Raw genomic sequence first — 20,761 nt, forward strand, 5'->3', positions numbered from 1 at the left:
TTGGTTTCATCTCTGCCTACTCGCCATGCTCCAGTAATGGGTACATTTTTGGCTCCAATTTTGTTGCAAGAGCTTTTGCATCCTCTTGGGGATTTCCCTTATCTTCCCACCAAACTACGTGTACATGTAAGGCACATGCCTGTCTCTTGGCTTCCTCTTCCAATGTAGCATTCATCACCTCTACTTTATTGAATGACTGGTGTATCCTTTTGCTTTTTTACTACTTCAATCCATGGGTTGACTTCCTCAATTTGTTTCTTTGTGGCACTGGCAATTTCAGCCCATGAATGCATATATCTCTTCGTTCGGCGTTCCGTATATCACTTTCCTTTGGGCATGCATCGGCTCGGTCCATTCCTTTTCAAGCTCCTGTAGCATGGTGTTCATCTCTGTCCTTATGTGCAGCTATATCTCCTCATAAAGGGCCTCATCTCGTCGGGCCATCTTCGCAAGCCTTCATGAGCTAGGGGACATGATCCCTTCCCTCAGTCTTATGCAGTAGGCATTTGGTGCCTTCGTGGGGGTGTGAAAGGCTGTCTCACCATCTTGTTCTCCCTCCTGGGATTGAGATATGTTTTACCCGAGAGAGAGAGAGAGAGAGAGAGAGAGAGAGAGAGAGAGAGAGAGAGAGTTGAATATCATGGCATCACCACAAGTCAAATAATAGTTTTAAGATGTTTATATGTGGTTTAGAAATAAAATTTCATATTTGCCAAGAGGGGCTTAAGGATACCATGACCACTAAGCACTGTTGCTCCTTTGTTAGTGTTAGTAGGTAGCCATTATTGAGCGATTTCCTTGTTTCCATTGCTTGTTGCATCCATGTATATACACAAACATATATGCCAGTAATAATCATTGAGATTTTTGACAAAAAAATGTTAAGTTGTGTAGTTAGGACACTTGTACTACCTTTACTAAATAATGAGAAAGGAAACCCCTTCAAATACATGTGAAAAGTGAGGTGATCTTAATTTTACCCATCACACGAAATTATAAGCTGTGGCATAGTTACGTGCATGGGTTGATAAAGGTACACTGACTAGTAGTTGCACACAATACACCTCATAAAGAGCCCAAACATACATTTTTTAATAGGAAAAAGACTATGCGTGTCAAAATGTGAAATCAACTTTGACTCGTTCCATAAAGTGTAGGGCAGTGCTTTTTTTTTTTGGGGGGGTGAAACAACACTTTTTAGATGGGCAGCTATATACATGGTGCCTGCCCAACTGGGGCGCCCCTTGAGTGTGTACAGGCAGGGCCTAATGTGAATAGGAGAGAGTAAATGGAGGTATTAATTTATTACTGATAATTAAATCAAGTCAAGCGAGTACGACGCTTTCCAGCTGTTGGTAGCAGAGAAACCAATCAGGACAGGACAGCACGCCACGTTTGGGAAATCAAATGTAATATTAATTATGCCAGTGTAATCCCTGATTGATACTCTTAAATCTTAATCGTGCTCCTGCAATCAGCCATTGCGTGGAGCAACCACCCGCACAGATTGAAAATGAATGCAGACAACAACATAGATTTCCGTAAGAGAAAACCTAAGCTGCACACAGTATTCAATGGCGATCCAACATACAGCGAGCACCGGGCGGCGCTCGAGGACTGGAGCAGGCAGTTGGAGGCCTCCGAGAGGAACCTGGCTCGAAAGCAGGCGAGCTGCAGCAGCTCCAAGTCAGATCTGTATCAAATCCTCGGCCTCTTCTTTGTCTTCCAAGGCGTCATCCTCACAGCGGTGGCGCAGTCCAACCTCCTGAAATGCCACAACTGGTATTTGCCATTCTGCCTCTCTCTGCTGGCGTCCCTGGCGGCGTTCGGCGCGGCGGTGCAGAAGCTCAAGGAGACGGCGGAGTTCTCCGAGCAGTATCGACTAGAGAAAGCTTTGTACCGCGCCGTCCATAAGAGCCTGGAGGCTCTCAAGGAAACAGGCACTGAATTCGACCTTGAAGCCGGCCAGCCCGAGCTGACGGGCGCCTACACCGAGCCCGAGCTCAGCGGCAAGGGCAGATTTGACAGCGTCTACAGTATCATTTCCCGATTTTGGAGCGTTTGGGTGTGCAGCTACGCCGGCGCCGTCCTCCTCCTCCTCCTCCTCTTCTCCGCCCTCACCCTCTGGGCCGTCCCCCAGATCTTGTGCCATCCGGGATCGGGTTCTTCTCCCCCACAGGTGAAACCTCTCCTGCTCTTTTTCTTTGATCCAATCAATTTTCCTGATAGCCTTTGCTCCACCATCATCACAATCACCATGCACATCATCACCATAGTGTTGTCCACAGTGATGTGCAGTACCTCCTTCTGCTCACACCTGTGTTTCCACAATCAAAGGCAGCTTCTGCCCACCATCTTTCAGATATCTAGTTGGGCATTGTTTTCAGTTTGAAGAATTGCCAAGCCTATGCCTGGGATTGTGCCTTCCCTGCTTGCAAAAAGGGAGTTGCAGAAGCACACCCCCCAAGCATGGATCATGTTGGGTCAAGCCTCTGATAATCTGCCTCAGTGCAACCAAGAGCCACGGAGGATCTAGACGCAATGAGTCGGAAACTCACGCTCTCGACAATCAATCTCCTTCGAGACTATGCATTTAATGCATATCTCAGAGGAGTGCCCGCGGAGAACTTAGGAGACTTTGTAGATAATTAATAATGGTTGTAAGTCATTGCAAGTAGTGTAAATTGGGCTGAAAATATACTGACTTATTAGGAGAACTTAGGAGACTTTGTAGATAATTAATAATGGTTGTAAGTCATACTGACTTATTAGGAGAACTTAGGAGACTTTGTAGATAATTAATAATGGTTGTAAGTCATTGTAAGTAGTGTAAATTGTTCTGAAAATATAATGACTTATTAGGAGGATAAACGAGGATTAACCAATGAGTGTGGAGAGAAACTGCACTTTAAATGCAAAAGGCGAGTAATATAAGCAATGCGAGTGGTCGGGGGCACCGCTTTTAAGGCCTTTCCCCACAAGCTCACTTAATTAGGCTTCTAAAACTTGACCACAGAGTTTTAGAACTGTGCAGGATCACGGTGAATTGTTCTGTGGGAAAAGCCCTTTTAAATTATCCCTACTAACCTCTCCTGGTTTCGCCCATACATGCTAATCATGGGATGCAAATCCCTGAGCTATACAGAGGAATAGATCACACATTTACAATCAATTGTATTAGATACCAAACTGGTCCCTTTGGGAAAGATGTAATTAGCTAGTCTCGGTAATCTGCCTAGACTCCTAACTCTTGCTAATTACTCAGAAATGATGGCCATGGTCTTCACAGAAATGGACATGCAACTTTCAAGTTTTCATAATACTCGCAGATTTAGGAATTGGGCCTTTGTACAGATTTGCAAAAAATGTATAAGCAGAAATTGAGAGTGTAGATTTTGCAAGGAAGAATGAGCCTAAATTCTATAAATTGGATTCCAAATCTTGTGATTTTGTCACTGTTTTTAACCTCCTTTTCTAGTAGAGATTCCTTCTTTTTTACTTTTTTTTTTAAAACACCTTTTGTGTGTGTGTGTGTGTGTGTGGGGGGATCAAACTGACGAGAAAAAGCATGTTTTCAGGGATAAAGTGGGGGGAATGCCTCGACAAACACAATCCAAATGCAGTGCTAAAGAAAGCACAGGCAAGAAGAAGAAGAAGAAGATAGGCCTCTCACCAAAAGCCTCATCATAGATTAGAGTTGATCTGGCTTTGGCACCAAAAGCCTCATCATAGATTAGTGTTGATCTGGCTTTGACACCAAAAACCTCATCATAGATTAGCTCAAGGATCCGATTATGCTCCCCCTGATTTTGCTTCCATGGTAGGCCTTTGCTTCTTGGACAGGATTGCTCAGTACTTGCTTCTTTCCTCCTTGTCTTCACATTGCCCACCACTGTTGTAATTATAATTCTTTTATTAGCTAGGTGTAGACAAATAGCTCTGTGGTGGTTTAATTGTCGAATTTCCATCTATTTCATTCAAGGAGTAAAGCTCCTTGATCCTATTGGACTCCAATGTTTGGATGTGAGATCTCTCACCTCTTACATGTAGGCTTTGGTTGAACTATTTTAGATTGTCTACATACAATCGCACAATATGAACTTGTATCTAGCTAAGATCCTTAAGTATCCTTGAAGTTGCAACCAAGGCTGCATTATCTAAGGTGTTTAGCTAAGATCCTTAAGTATCCTTGAAGTTGCAACCAAGGCTCCACTATCTAAGGTGTTTTTTTTGGGATCTTTGTGCTCGTGTGCGTGTGCTTTTTCATGCCGCCGTCAACAGCAAGTAGGTTTTGAACCCAGTACCTCATGCATGGGATTCAATACCTTACCACTAGGATGTGTCTCCATTGGCTCCACTATTTAAGGTGTTATTTCACTTTATTTTTTTTAATAGCCATGATTGTTACTTAATCCCACCCCTTAGGGGATGGGAGGGGTAGCAGTGAGTGCACTCAGAATCGAACCCAGCACCTAAGTAATAGAGCTTGAAGACTCTATTGTTGGCATCCCCTTTCACTTGAATATTGTGCCATAGGTAGTTTATTTCTAACTTTATTTGGTGACTTTATTATATTCATATTTTAACTACAAAGTTTAAACACACATGAAGTTACAAAGTATGCACATTAAAAAAAAAAACCATGATGAGGTGATCAAGTTGTTTAGGCCTTAGATCTTGCCTTAAATAACATTGTTTATAATAGCATGCCATGTGGGTTATTTCGTGACTCAAACTCGTGTCACTCTCTTCTTGTCTCATGATTGATGCATCCTCACCACTACTAGACTCTTGTCTCAAAGGATTTAGGTACTCCTAATAGGACATGATCTCACCCGTGTGTGATAAGTGGATGTTGTTTACTATACACGTTTCTTATAGAGTGGATAATAATGAATAAAAACCACCTTAAATGAAGGTACTTGAATTGGTTAAAAACATGTGGAAATAATAAGTTTTGATTAGAACTTTTTCCCTTTGTACCAATTTTTAACATTTTCAAAAATCATTAACTTCTACGAGTGTGTGAACCCAATTTGGGATCAATAGCTACCACCACTAGTATTCTATATCAGAGCAAAGACGAACACATCACCAAGCTATTATGAAGCGACAATGTCCACATCCATAACTTAGATGAGTGCTCGTAAATGTTCGACAGATTTATTATGGCGATTCTCACTCCAAGAGCAAGCTAGAATCAATTTACTTCACATGTAAGTAATAGGCCAATTATGAGCCATGGGCGCCTTGGTCAACCCTAGATTATTCATGATCTCGCTATGTACTCTCACTCTCTATATTCCCCCTCTCGCTTAGATAACTGTTTCTTGCACATCCCATTAACAATCTTAATAACTGAAACATGAAAAAAATAGAGAAAGCATAGAGGATGTACTTTGTATTAGAGTTTGTGAAGGATTACAAAAGTTTTGTAATGGATTGCTCAGACAATTACTTGCATATAAGATTGTTCAATCCAACAATTATTGAATACATCAATAACAATAGTCACTCATATAAGAATTGAAATTGGAAACACACTCTAACTAGAACCACACCCTGCCTAATAAAACACACTCTAACTAGAACCACACCTTGCCTAATGAAAATGGATAGTATTTATAGTAGGAAGTTGCATATAGGATTATGCAATCCAACATACATCAACAACATTATTAAAACAACAATAACATACAACAACAACAACAACAATTGCCTAATGAAAATGGACAATATTTATAGGATTATGCAATCCAACATACATCAACAACAACAATCACTCAAATAAGAATAACAATAGTCACTCAAATAAGAATCAGAATCGAAACCACACTCGAACTAATCCTACCTAATGAAAATGAACATTATTTATAAGTAGTTGGTGCCACATATCACATGTCGATTGGATCCACACTAGCCTTCTTCGATTTTCCTTCTTATTAGATCGGCTCTAGCCTTCTTGGATTTTCTTCTAATTGAATATTCTCTCCAACATTCTTGGATTTTCATTTGATCTTGTTTGCTGCTCGGATTGCTTCAATTTCTGTGTTTCTTGTGTATGACTTCTTGTGCTTTCCTTGACAAGCCTTAGAGACTTAGATCCACACTTTGATTCAACTCTCGCTATATGCTTCTCCGAGGCTTTCTTGTTGCCATGTTCCTCATGTGTAGTTTGTTGGTTGTTTTTCTAACCAACCATTTGGCCTTGGGTCATTAGCTCGGATTTGAGTCCAAATCTCTCTATGTGTGCATGATCCTCCAAATTAAGAATATGATCAATAGGATCATCATAATCATCATTGTTCACTGAAGACTCACAACGTATCCACACATGAGAGATAAATGGAATCATCATCCATAAAATCACTAGACCTAGAATCTTCAAGGTCATTGAAGCAATCCTCATAGATAGGGTCTATCTCCATCAACAATAATGGACTAAGAAAACTTCTAAGTCAAATGTGAAACTCTCTAGATCCATATGAATAATCACATGTCTCCTATGAGATCTCACCTTAGCAAAATCAACACTATCCTCGTGCTCAATACCTGACTGCTCAAATATATACACTATATCCACATAAATGCTGCTAGGTGAATTATGGGAGCTACGAGTAGTGTTGCCTTCAAGTTGCAATACACCTCGCTGGGTGCACTAGCTCATCTGTCGTGTCCTCATCACTACATTGTCACACTAAAGTACTTCTTTGCTAAGGGAGTGAGGGAAGACATCTCTTTGCCTAGATGGAGGCAAATAGAGATTGGACTTTGCGGTGATTCTCTCTCGCAAAAGACGAGGGAAGAAGAAGAATCTGATGCAAGAGGGACACCTATAATAAAACATATCTAGCAAGCATCCATCAAGCAAGCAAGATTCAATAATATACATACAAGCAAGAATAGAGAAAAGAAGAGCACACAAGTATTCTACTGCAAGGGAATGAATGTGTATTGCTTAGTATCAAAATTGACATCAAGTAAAGATTCAATAATATACATAAAAGCAAGAATAGAGAAGAGAAGAGATTACACGTATTCTATTGTAAGGAAATGAACATGTATTGCTTAGTATCAAAATTGACTTATATAATAGTGACTAGTTCTCACACTAGGTTGGCTAAAAAGATGGTCTTGCCACTATTGCTAGTCTTACTTGCAAGTATATACATAAAGTCCTTAGAATTTCCCTATTTGACATTAATCTCTCAAGGTAAGGACACTTTATATGTTCTAGCATTGTCTCGCTCAAGAGCAAGTAAGATGGTAATAAAGAACCTTATAATAGGTTGGGTGGGTTAAACCATGTTGACTTACAAAGTGATTAACATAGCCCCTTCTTAATGGTCATCCCATCCTTGCATCACCCAAGTCGGTGGTGAAGTTGCTACCAAGGTTGGACGGGGTGGAGAGGTGTAGACAATTCAAGATATGCTATGAACTTGGCATGCAAGGTTAAGTGGTATGGTTCGAGACCAATCCGTTAATCAGATGCAAGGCATTTTGGTGATAAAGATTTGCATAGCCGTGGTGGGAGGCTTCTAGTTAAGGTGGCATGGAAGGTAGGTGCAAAGTAGAATTTCTTTATGTGAGGCCTCCTTTTGTTGTGGAAGTAGCTTGGGACCTTCAAATTTAGGCAGTTTATAGAAGTGTATTGTGCCCTGTGATTTGTGAGATGAGCATCAAGACCACCAATGAATGATTTACATGGGTAGATGGCAATCTAGACCTTCATGGCGTAACTTGATAGTATTCCTAAACCTCATAACATGATGCTTAGAGACTAGGCATTATTGTGGCTAATATGTTGACCAAGATAAGGCTAGGTGTGTGGAAATGAAGTCCAAAGAGAAGAGGTGAAGCTCTTGGAGGTACCTAAAAGGTTGATGGTGCTCCAGCAAAGGTGATGTACCAAGCTTACGCTTGCCATGGTCCTACCATCCAGAGAAGTGCTTAAAGGGTCAGTTGGCATTGATGAGGTTATTTTCAAGTGCATATGTTTGTACATGCCGTGATGTGCAAGTGCATGTGCCTGTACATCACAGCATGTGCATGTGCCTGCACATGCCGTGATGTACAAGATGTGAAAAAAAATATGTTCATAGTAACAGCACTAAATATGTTCAAGTCAAGATCTTACCTTGGCCTTTGCTGAATCATGTGTCATTGGGTCTTGTCTTTAAGCTGCAATGTCGATATGGGTGCACTAGCTTGTCCACTGTGTCCTTACTCCATTGTCACACCAGAGTGCTTCTTTGCTAAGGGCGTGAAGGAAGAGCTCTCTTTGCCTAGATGGAGGCAAATAGACGTTGGCCTTTGTAGTGGCTCTTTCACAGAAGGTAGGGGAAGACAAAGAAGCTAATGTAAGAGGGAGACCTACAAATAGACCTATCTAGAAAGCACCCATTAAGCAAGCAAGATTCAATAGCTTACATGGAAGAAGAAGCTAATGTAAGATGGAGACCTATAAATAGACCTATCTAGAAAGCATCCATTAAGCAAGCAAGATTCATTAGCTTACATGCAAGAAAGAATAGTGAAGAGAAGAACTCACAAGTATTCTATTTTGCAAGGGAATAAATGTGCATTGCTTAGTGTCAAAATTGACATATATACAAGTGGCTAGTTTGCACACACTAGGTTGACCAAACTTAAAAATGGTTCAACCACTATTGCTAGTCTTAGGCAAGTATGTATATAAAGTCCTTAGACTTTCCCTATTTGACATTAAGCTCAAGGTAAGGTTGTTTTATATGTTCCAACACCATTTTACAAAAGATAAGTGCTTGTTTGAGCAAGTAAGATGGAAAAGTATAGGGGTTGACTGGATGAAACATCCTTGCATCACCTAAGTTGGTGGTGAAGCTACTATCAAGGTGGAGAGGTGTCGAAAGTCTAGGATATTATGGTTCAGGACAAATGCACAACCTGATGATGTAAGGCATATTGGTGATAAAGATTTGGATACCCTTGATTGGAGAGGCAACTTGTCGAGGCAGCATGGAAGGTACGTATAAAGTAGAAGTTACACAAGGCCTCCTTATATTGTGGAAGTATCTTAAGCCCTTCAAATTTAGGCAATTCATAGAAGTAGCCTGTGTCCTATGATTGTGAAATGTGCATTACAACCACCAATGGATGATTTGCATGGGTAGATAGTGGTCAAGACCTTCTTAGTGTGACATGATAGTATACCCGCACCTCACAACGGTGGTGATACTTAGAGATCATTGTCATGGTTAATACATCTGGGCAAGGTTAGGTATGTGGAAATGAAGTCCAAGTAGAGGTTCTTTGCGTGGAAGCTCTTAAAGGTACCTACAAGGTTGATGGTGCTCTAGGAAATGGGTCGTACCATGGTCCCTCTATCTAGAGATATACCTAGAGGGTTGTAATTAATGAGGTTAGTTGCAAGTGCATGTGTCTCTGTGTGCCGCGATGTACAAGGTGTGGAAAAAAAATGCCTTAGTGAAATATGTAGGTGCATGGGCAATGGGCGAAAGGTATGCTTGTGTGAGTACTCCTCCAATATTGAAGATTTCTTTAACTCAAGTGATTTCTTTGACTCTTTTTTTGGTGCTTTCCTTGATATTTAATCCCTTTTATGGGGAATCAAGATCATTAGATTATTGATGATGGTAGTGTACTTTGTCTAGAGCTCTTGCTTCAAAAATTTTGGCGTTATAGAACATTGGGGATATAGGCTCTGTGGAGGATCAATAATTGGTGTGGCTGAAGAAGAGGCCACAAAAGGTTCTTGTTGATTTGAGGAGGATCTAGGCAATGGGTCATACCTTTTGTGGCTGAAGAAGAGGCCACAAAAGGTTCTTGTTGATTTGAGGAGGATCTAGGCAATGGGTCATACCTTTTGTGGCTGAGGAAGAGGCCACAAAAGGTTCTTGTTGATTTGAGGAGGATCTAGGCAATGGGTCATACAATGGGCTAGGCTTATGCTCGCCATGGCCCCCCCATCTTGAAATGTATCTGGATAGTTGTCACAACAACAATAAGGCTTAAATGTAGGTTCTTGAGATATTAATGCCTATTCATGTTGGATGTGTCTTATAAATGCAAAGCCCATGTGTATATTGTAGGTGTCATGCATGGGCATTGGCATAAATGTGTGCCCATCTAGAAGCTCCTTCTTTCAAACAATGAAAATTCTAATACACTACTTTTTTTGATTCTTTTCTTTCTACTTTCTTTGACTCTTACACATGGCTAGGGATAGAAAATTGAGTGTTGATGTGTAACAATGCTGGTCATTGACAAGGCCATTTTGGCTAAGGTAAGGTTATCGCTCGGTGACAATGAAAGAATTTAGGACTATCGATATGACATGTAAGTTGGTAAACTACGAATATAGTCGAATGGATCTTGGGATGATTTTTTTGAGCTACTTCTTGAAGTGCTAGTGGCTAATGTACCCTCTTGCTTAAAGCATGGTGATGTCAAATGGAAAGAAGGGAAGCATTACAAAGCTTAAGAGAGGGATGAAATTTCATATTGCTGAACAATGCCAACCTTGGGCATATGGTGGTGTTTTAACCTTGTGGGCATCTCTACCTCACTTCATTAACATGGCTATAGGTAAGTTTTATGCCTTGGAGGGAGATGTTGTGAGACGCAATGTAGAGCCGCTCAATCAAGACCTCTTATCACAATATCCTAATGCTTGGCTATTCCATCAAATCCCCTTAGTCTAACCAGAATAATCCTTACGTAAGAAAAAGTGAATGATTCCTCGAGGTGTTTTCCCTTCATAATTCTCACAAGCATGTCATATCAAGTAGATCGCCGAGGCTCAACAAGATGTCCTAACTCCTTGATTATGAAGGCAATTCCTCTATCCTTATTCATGATTATTGCTCTAGACTACTCATCCCAAGTTTCTCATTCTAAAATACAATCTGGTCTTGTTTTCAAGAGTATCCTACAAACGCAGGTCCACCTTGCCATCCACTTCTAGTGGTTAATTCTTCTTCTAATTAGACCATATCTATAGGCTCAACCTAGCCTCGCTCAATCCCATGGGTCTAGCCTTCTGCACTACCCCACTCAACCTATGGAGTCGATATAAACTCACATGGTCTAATTGAAGTTGCTTTTTACTCATACACACACTACTTAAATAAAGTTCACATATGCACTCCTTTGAAAATGCATAGGTAACACTTATGTTAAGTATCTTGTAATTTTCAAGAACCATTCCAGAAAAGTTTTTTTTTTCTCACCAAAATCTCATGCACTCATACCATCCATGCAATTGACGTCAATTGCAACTTGAACAAGGAACAAGGGGGAATGTAACCTCTATGGGGACACTCATTATTTTATTTTGAATGTGCCTTTTATTTATATCTTTGACCAAGATTAATGTGTATAATCAACCTGTGCGTGCTAGTATGATGTTTACTAGGATTAATGTGTTTAATTATATGTTTGTGTTGGTCAAGATTAATGTGTTTAATCAGTTGTGTGAACTAACTCATATTATTTTGGATATAGGTGATGATTGAGTGGCGGGATTATGTGTTAATCATGGGTGGAACATGTGTTGGATCAATATGAGATATTTTAGAAAACATGTGAACACCTTTTATGGTTTCATATTTAGGCATCAATATTTTTGAAAGGCTAAGGCCTGATACCTTTGTACATACCAAATAGTATTTTATATATTTTTGGTAGACCCAAGACTTTATATTATTACTTGCTATATTCATGTCACTTCACGTGTGCTTATCTAATTCTTATCTATCTACTTTGAGCGTTGTGCTTCCATTTATCTCTCCTTACTTGTTGCATCTATGTGTGTGAATCTTTTTTATCTCTACTCCAACAGTCAAGGTACTATTAGATTATGATTATGGAGTAGGATATTCTTAAGATTGTCTTTAATACCCAATATGGACATTTAAAATTTATAGTAATACCATTCAGATTAACAAATACCCCTCCTACTTTCAATTAGTTAATGCAAAAAATCTTCATCTAGCATCTCGATGATTTTATCTTAGTCTTCTTTGATGACATCCTAGTCTACTCCAAAAATGCTATTGAATAAAAGAAGACTGCTATCCTTATGAGTAAGAATTATAGTAAAAATAATGATCATAAAACTCTTAAAGATCTGAAGATCAAGATGATGAAATCTAGATAAGAGAAGCAAGGAGTTGACCTTAGAAATATCTTCATTACACATGAAGATGTCATCTTAAAGAAAATCTAGAATAATCATGAGAAGCTAGATTTAGGAAAAAGTCTTGATAAGACCTCATGAGGATGTATGCGATTGGAAGAAATTTGACTTTCTTGGAGAATTGACTAGAGAGTTATGAGGTCTTATTAAGCTTGCAATGGCTTACACTGCTTTGGATAATATGAATATGATACATGTTTCTTGAATCCATATCTTGAAATTATTGTTTGGATAATGTATTCATGTAATGCATATGTGTTGTTTGTTTGTGGAAGCCTATGAAGATACCACACAGGTTCATGAATTACCAATGTTATTCGCAAGGTGCATCAAACAAAGGTGGTTGCATATATAAGACCTTGATCCCTCTTGGTCGCAAATGTGGGTGTGCTCTTGGCAAGCACGATTGGTGTGATGAAGTAGCTCTAGATTGATTATGGGCAAGGTGGAGCATGGTGACTATGTATGCGTGCTAGTAGTAGACATACATTGCCCTTGACGTTAGGCACTAGTATGCTTCCAAGATTGATAATGACTAGGTGAAATAGCTCCTTGATGTCAGGCACTAGTATGCTTTTGGTATTGATAATGACTAGGTGAAATACCTCCTTAGAATAGTGAGATTTCATGGTTTGATGGATGTGAGATATATGTGGGATCCTTTATGCATTGGTCTTATTAAGATTTGGGAGTGATCGTGCTCAACAGTATGTGTGGTCTTGTTGAGGATCACAGTTGTGGTGTAAGGAGATATATGCTGATGATGTGGCACTGATGTGTTAGTTGTGTTTGTGATTAATTATATGGAATTATGCACGAGATGAAAAGAATTGTATGATGTTATATTTTTATGAAAGGACTGTTTCTTTTTGAAGCTTGTAAATCTTGGAAGCTTTAATAGCTTTTAATGTTTTTTTAATATTTTAAAGCTTTTTAAATGTAAGTATAAAAGCTTGTAAAGTTAGTAAAATTTTATAGGATAAACAATGTTTTAGGATATACCTTTAATAATGTTTATAAGATTTAAAGCTTTTGAGTTTAAAACTTTTTAAGGTTTTTTTATTTTTATTTTTATTAAAGCGTGGCTATATTAAAGGATAATGAGAAAATTTACAAAAAATGCTTTTTCAAGAAGCATAACTTATATCAAAATGTCAGAGTTTCATGCAATCATAGGGTAGAAGCATGTTAATGTGCTACGCTTTTTATGCTAGTTCACATGTGTGAACAAGCATTCCTAGTTAGCATAAGTTTAGGCATGTAAGTCACTATATTAGTAATCATATTTAAAACTTCTGGCTGATACAAAAAGCTCAAATGAGCACTTCAAAAAAAAAGAATAATCAATGAAAGTTGTGGTATATTGAATTACGAGCTAGTCTTTGAAGCTAGTTAGCACGGGCGTTACAGCGGAGTGGTGGGGTGATGAAGTGCAAAGGCCAGAGCACCATGGAGCCCGCAAGCAAGGCGGCGCATTCGCGTTCTCCTATACACAGAAAACGCAGAGCCCCTTCTACTTCTCCATCTCCCTGCAAAAGCGCAAAGCGATCTCAAGGTTCCCTAATGTCCCTCTCGGGTACTCTCTCTCTCTCTCTCTCTCTCTGTGTGTCTTGTGCGAGTTCTGTGTGTTTTCTCTTCTACTTTCGGCTTCAGTACCACAAGAAGCTCCATCCAATACAGTTGAGCACATTTCCATGCAATATAGTTGAGCACATTTCCCTTTACAATTGAGCACATTTCCCTTTGATGTGTGCAGGCCGATGGAAAGCTCCGAAGGTCATGATCCCCATGCAGGAAAAATTCTGTACAACTTTGGTAGAGTTCAATGCTACTTATGGCCTTTCCATGGAGGGTTTAGATCCCAAAATGGTTAGGTGGGAGCAGGTCACTGATGCTGAATGGTTCAGTGTGTTCAAACAAACAAAGGATCCCAGCCAGTACTGCATCAAATGCAGCACTATCCACACCGAAATGTATGAGTCGATGATGAAACTGCACTACAATGTATACCAGAAGGCCCCAACCAACATGGAAATTTCCTCTGCATTTGCAAAGGGCTTCGTGAAAGAATTCAGTCCTGCCGTGATTGCAAGCGGGATAGCCATTAGGTTCAATTGGGCCGAGTTTGCAGTGCAGTACTTGCAGGATATTCGAGAGAAGGGCTATTATGAGGGCCATGTTAACAAGTGGAGACTACGCAATCTTCAACTTCCAGCTTCAAAAATTGAGGATGAGTCTGCTGACATCTGCGAGGAAAACATGGGATTGGCAGGAAAGAGTACTGCCAAATCTACCAAGGCCACACCTTAGCCTCATCAAGATAGTCAACAGGAGATGGAAGCTTCTTCATTTTGTGGGTTGGAGGAATGGCAGTGCATGAAGGCAGCTGTCCTTCAAATGAAAACACAGCTACATTATGAGAAACAGAATCTAAACAATGTGCAAGAGGGCCTGGAACTTGCTAGGGCTTTGAATGCAAAAAATGTGAAGGTCACTCCTATTGTCACGGCCATGAGACAGAGGTTGCAAGCAGCTGAGATGGAGTTGCAAGCTCTATTGCAAAGCAATGATGTGGATGCCCGGTAAAAGATGGAGCTTGAAGTCAGAATAGAGACAACCAAAGACACCATAGAGGCTATGGGGTTTCCTCTTCGTGAAGATGACCCCATAGATAGTGACATAGACATAACCTGTAAACTGGTAAGTGTCCGGCCGTAAGTTTCATCTTTGCACTTTATGTTTGGTACATGTGCTCAGGTAACTCATGTACTTACCATGCTCTTTTTGTCTTGGTTTTGTAGGTTGAGGTGGAAATTGCAAAATCCAAGGTGCAGAACTCTGAAAGCCAACTTGAACTTGTGATGCACATGTAGTCCAAGCTGCAAGGCTCGTTTCTCTAAATTGCCCTAACTAATCTAGCCCTTGCTAGTTTTATGAAGGATAGAGAGGTGCAAGACAGCATCGGAACAAACCTGTGTACTGGCTGTGGTCTGCCCCTTGAGGTCCAACCATTCCTTGCAATGGTCAAGCTCCCTTATGAGCATAATTATCACCTTCTGTGCTTTGCTGCTACATGCTCCCTTGGGACCGTATGTAGGGCTCCCTTCTGCAAAAAAAGCATACCTACCGCATGGTTGTGCAACCTTGCAACACTACGACATCCAACCACACCAGAGGTTGGTAAGAAACCATACTTGAATGTATGCTTGCATACAGGACATACAGTCTGCAAGCTTGATCATATTGGGAATAAAAGGTGTGCTAGTTAGCATAATGAATATGCTAATTAGCATGCCAGGTATGCTAGTTATCATACTAGATATGCTAGTTAGCATATATAGTATGATAGTTAGCATATTGCATATGCTAATTAATATATCCAGTATACTAGTTAGCATACTAGATATGCTAGTAGGATGCTAACTAGCATATACCGTATATGCTAGTTAGCATACCCTGCATGCTAACTAGCATCCTCGTTAGCATACTCTGTATGCTAACTAGCATAACATATATGCTAGTTAGCATACCCAATACGCTAACAAGCATACCGGATATGCTAATTAGCATATCAAGCAGGCCTACTAGCATATCCAGTATGCTAACTAGCATACGGGATATGTTAACTAGCATGCTAACTAGCATACCGGATATGCTAAAAAGCATATCCAGAATGCTAATAAACACAACGGATATGCTAGTTAGGATAGTGGATACGCTAACTAGCATACAAGATACGCTAATTAGCGTGGGCCAGTATGCTAACTAGCACATTGGATATGCTAGTTGGATGAGTGGATGCTAATAATTAGCATATCCAATATGCTAGTAAGCATATTGGGTATGCTTATTAGCATACCGGAGTTAGCATATTGAATGCTAATTAGCATATCCAGTATGCTAGTTAGCATATTGGATTGCTATCTGAAATGCTAATTAGCATACAGGATATGCTACTTACAGGATATGCTAATTAGCATATCTTGTATGCTAACTAGCATACTGGTTATGCTAATTAGCATATTGAATATGCTAGCTAGCATACTTGATATGCTATTAAACATGTTGGATATGCTAATTACCAATTTTTATATGCTAGTAAGCATTTTGGAGCATATTGGATTAGCTTAGAGGTTATAAGGTCTAATAGTTAGCATACTAGGTATGCTAGTTAGCATATTGGATATGCTAGTTAGCATACTAGGTATGCTAGTTAGCATATTGGATATGCTTATTAGCATACCAGATATGCTAGCTGGAATGATAGTTAGCATACAGGATATACTAATTAGCATATCCAGTATGCTGGTTAGTATACTGGATATGCTAATTAGCATATCCTGTATGCTAATAACTAGCATACTAGATATGCTAATTAGCATACTTGATATGCTATTAAGCATATTGGATATGCTAATTAGCATATACTGTGCTCTAGTAAGCACATAGAAGCTTTTGGGTACACTTGAATTGCTTAGAGATTATAAGGTTTACTAGTTAGCATACCTGGTATGCTTGTTAGCATACTTGATATTCTAGTTAGCATATATGATTATGCTAGCTAGCATACACGGGAATGCTAATTAGCATACTGGCCTAGCTGCACACATAGTTAGCATATGAAACATACTATGTAGCATACATGACATGCTTATAAAGGGTGTAATCAAAGATTTTTTTGTTGCAGGCCTCTCAAAGCCCCTACATGATGTGGGCAGTGTGCATGACACCAAAGGTAAGGGAAAGGCTGCAAACTGAGAACCCTTCGACTGAGAAGGGTGGTGAGCTAGATACAATGAATGAAGGAGTAGATGCAGGATCCCAGCAAATGCAAAGTGCAAGCATGAAAACAACAGAGGAAGGCGGTGACGTGAGCAGTAAATCAGAAGAAGATGATTTTTTTGTCATGGTTCCTCGTGCGCGTGCCATGCCTGCTGCAACTGACACAGTAAAAACTTCTCAGCAGACAATGGCTAGTGCCAGTGCATCAGGGGAAACATTGAAGACTAACAGCATAGAGGACCCGCAGGAAGTTGGTGATAACAGCCCTCTCGAGGGTTTTTTGTGAAAGGCTAAGGCAAAGAGAAAAGTGGACCCGGAAGAGGTACCTGAAGAAACTGCAAGCAACGGCTATGGTTCCCCAAAGAAGATGGAGGACAAAGCTGAAAGCACCAAAGGTGAAAAGAAAGCCACCCGCTCAAGAGCTTGCAAAAAACTGTGCTAAGACCTTTCCTTTTTTGTCCAGATTCTGTATTGTAAGCAGGCAACTGTCACTGTTCAGTTGTTTAGCCTTTACTTAGTGTTCCCATACCTATGCCCTTCACTCTTATGGCTATGCCATTTTGAAAACCTAATGCCTCTTGTGGCTGTCATGTAAATTTTTTTATTTTCCCGGTGAAAATGTCTTTGTGTAATATAATGTTGAGCAGCAGTCCATTATAATTTTCTGCCAATCTATGAACTTCTTCACTTCGTATCGCTATTTCTTTGCAGAGGAAGAGAAACTGGCATTAATTGCCTTGCCTGATGTAAATGCGGCCATGCAATGTGGCAAAAATTATGGAAATGGCGAGTCCGCAAAGCCAGGCAAATAAGGAGACAAAAATTGGAGATTGAAAAGCAGCTCGAACGATATTCACAGCGTGCCCGCAGAATTTTTGAGCGCCTAAATTATGTTCACCCATCATGGGAGGTTATATATGCTGAATGGTATCCTCTTCTAGACCCAATATGGGTGCCTAAGCGACTGTGTGATGAAAAAAGGGCTCTTTTACTAGATCTCAACGGTCTTTTGCTAAGGGTGGTAGAGACTCGCTTCGGCGAAAAGCCCCCTACATATGTAGATGAAATGTTAAAATACAATGTAGAGGATAAGCAGGTGTTCTGTCGCAAGGACAGCCACATGTTTTTGGACGGGTGTCTTCAGTTCTTCAGTGTGTATATTTGGAGCACAAGCATGCATTGTAAAGTCATGAATATTTGCAAGGCTGTTTTTAAATTGCAGGTGCCAAGGATTGCCGGTTTTTTTGCGCAAGAGCACTGCAGTCCGCAACCCTGGCAGATCTTGAATAAACCTGTGTTTATGAAAGATTTAGCCTTGTTTTGGAAATACAATCCGATGTACAATGCCCAAAACACGCTTCTGATTGATGATAGCCTCTACACAGTGATCTCTACTCTATTTTTCTATCTCTCTTTATTTATTGAACTTTAATTTTCTATCTCTCTTAATTTATTTAAGTTTATTTCTTAAGGTTTATGCCTTTAATTCATAAGAATATATGTTATGCTCTAATTTTTATGTTGAGAATTATAATTTCTTCTCCAAGTGTCCATAAAGATCCTCACAATGGTATCAGAGCTTTGGGGACCACTCAAAGAGAAAGATTTTTGAAAAAAAAATTCAAAAGCTAGGTTTACGTAATTATTTGGTGCAAATAAGGCCAAAGGTTTGATTTTTGGGAATTACTAAGGCTTCAACAAATCAAAGAAGAATTCTCACGGGATAAAGAAAGGTCTGCAAAAGCCTGTAGCAAGGGTACAAGTACTTTGGATAAAGAGAGGAGCTTCAAAAACCCAAAGAGTAAAAAAGCAAAGCAATGAAATCCTTTGGGCAAAAGGGTTAAATGGTTTATGGGAATGTTGTGAACCATTGAATGGATATCTACACTAAGGGCTACAAATCCTTATCACCTTTTTCCAAAAAAGAACTTCCCACTTTCCAAATAATACCTACAGGAGCAAAACCACCTACATATATCATTGTGCCTATCGCTTTTCTCATTCTCTGATTAGCACTAAATTGTTGCCTTTTCTTTTTTCTTCTCTCTCTTCACGAGACTGAAGCTTTGGGGGCTACAAATCCTTATCACCTTTTTCTGAAAAAGAACTTCCCACTTTCCAAATAATACCTACAGGAGCAAAACCACCTACATATATCATTGTGCCTATCGCTTTTCTCATTCGTTGATTAGCACTAAATTGTTGCCTTTTCTTTTTTCTTCTCTCTCTTCACGAGACTGAACCTTTGGTACTCAAAAGTTTTATTACTAAAAAAAGCCTTACAACTTTAAATTTCAAAACTTTAAAAGCTTTAAAAAGCTTGTTTTTTTCTCCCCTTTGAAAAACTTTGGAGAGGAGGCCTTGATAGGGGAGGAGAGGAGCGCTATCGTTTGTATGTGTACGAATGACCTCTCTTAGGTTTTGCTTTCCCTTTTCCCCTGACCAATCCCATTAGCTGACCACAAGGCTTCGAAGCAGGAGATTCAATCTGTCCCAATGGCCACCAGGCTAGAGGGACACCCAAACAGGATTGCTAGAACCAAACTAGGTGCGTCCCCTTCGACCTCCTCGAGAACCAGCACAAGTTCCATTTCTCGTGCTCGCTCGACACAGGCAGTGAACCTCGAACTCTCCACCCCTGTTCTCCCTCATCATGAAGAAGATAGGAGACATCAGCCCTTGAGATTCCTCTTTCCACATGTCAATCATGCGGTGGATCTACAAACGACAACTATTTTTGGCTACCCACCTTCTCCCACCTAACACTTGTCAGCCATTTTTGTGCATGAAAACAACCTATTCTCACCTCGTCCCCACGCCTTTCCATCTCCCAACCAAACTCCCTCTCAGTCAATCTCTAATGGAGAACCAAGCTGGCCCCAGCCACAGTCCCAAAGCACAAGAGACAGGGGGAAGAGCAAGTCAGGAACCTGTACCTCTCACACGGAGAGAGAGAAGATGCAGTTGAAGGTAGCCCTCCTCAAGAAGCCTGGGGGAACGCAGGCAAAATTGTAGCAAAATATCACACACAACGAGGATTTGGTGATGCTGGAAGAGAAGCTTCAACATGTAGATACGGTAAGCTCTCTGTCTCACTCCCTACAATGCTGGTTCAGAAGTGGCAAAAGAGTCTACCATACCAGGGCTCTTATAGGGTTATGTTATGGTTTGCAACCTCCTACAGAGGTCCTTAAGTCCTGGATAAGGAATAACTGGTCGACTCTCGGCCTGATTGTAGAACCCCTAACAATTACTTTTGCTTCCTCTTCAATGAAGAAAGTATGGCCCTCAATGCAAGGAGCTGGGCAATGGGTTATCAGAAACTCCCCTTTATCCCTTTTTCAATGGTTGACTGATTTCTCCCTTATAGGACCCAAACCGACTCTCTGTCCTGTCTTAGTCGAACTACCAAATCTACCTCTACATCTGCATCCTTTAATCAAACTTCTTCTCGAGCCAATAGGTAGACTCCTTGGGGTTAGGGCCAATGTTGACTTCATCCCTAGATGGCATCCTTAATCCCTAATAGACTTAAGCAAAGATCTCTCGAAATCTATTGTGATAGACACTGGCTTGCCTATTCCCCTAGACCAACCCCTTATCTTCAAAAATGTACCCAACACATGCTTCCACTATGGGTCAAAAGACCATTTTATCAAAAATTTCCCTATCAAGTTCTCGCCACCAGCTCAACCCCCTATCAATCAACCGTCTCCCTCTCAAAGGACAGCCAGGGGTATCAACAAGTGGGTAGACAAGGAAAACCCAAAAACCATC

The 20,761-nt window shown here is 40.2% G+C and overlaps 1 protein-coding gene and 1 pseudogene across 1 annotated transcript; both read left to right on the forward strand.

Moving 5' to 3' along the window:
• The first annotated feature begins 1,469 nt into the window (after positions 1–1,469).
• Positions 1,470–4,507, forward strand: LOC147613687 (uncharacterized). The gene is made up of 2 exons (XM_086781653.1): positions 1,470–2,179; positions 3,579–4,507. The coding sequence occupies exons 1-2, from the start codon at positions 1,514–1,516 to the stop codon at positions 3,582–3,584; spliced, it is 672 nt and encodes a 223-aa protein (XP_086637779.1). The 5' UTR covers positions 1,470–1,513; the 3' UTR covers positions 3,585–4,507.
• A 10,332-nt stretch (positions 4,508–14,839) lies between these two features.
• Positions 14,840–17,426, forward strand: LOC147613688 (uncharacterized; annotated as a pseudogene).
• Positions 17,427–20,761: the final 3,335 nt, after the last annotated feature.

The sequence above is a fragment of the Cibotium barometz genome, chromosome 43 (genome assembly GCF_041138505.1).
Source record: "Cibotium barometz isolate CiBa-2024 chromosome 43, ASM4113850v1, whole genome shotgun sequence".
Classification (NCBI taxonomy): Eukaryota; Viridiplantae; Streptophyta; class Polypodiopsida; order Cyatheales; family Cibotiaceae; genus Cibotium; species Cibotium barometz.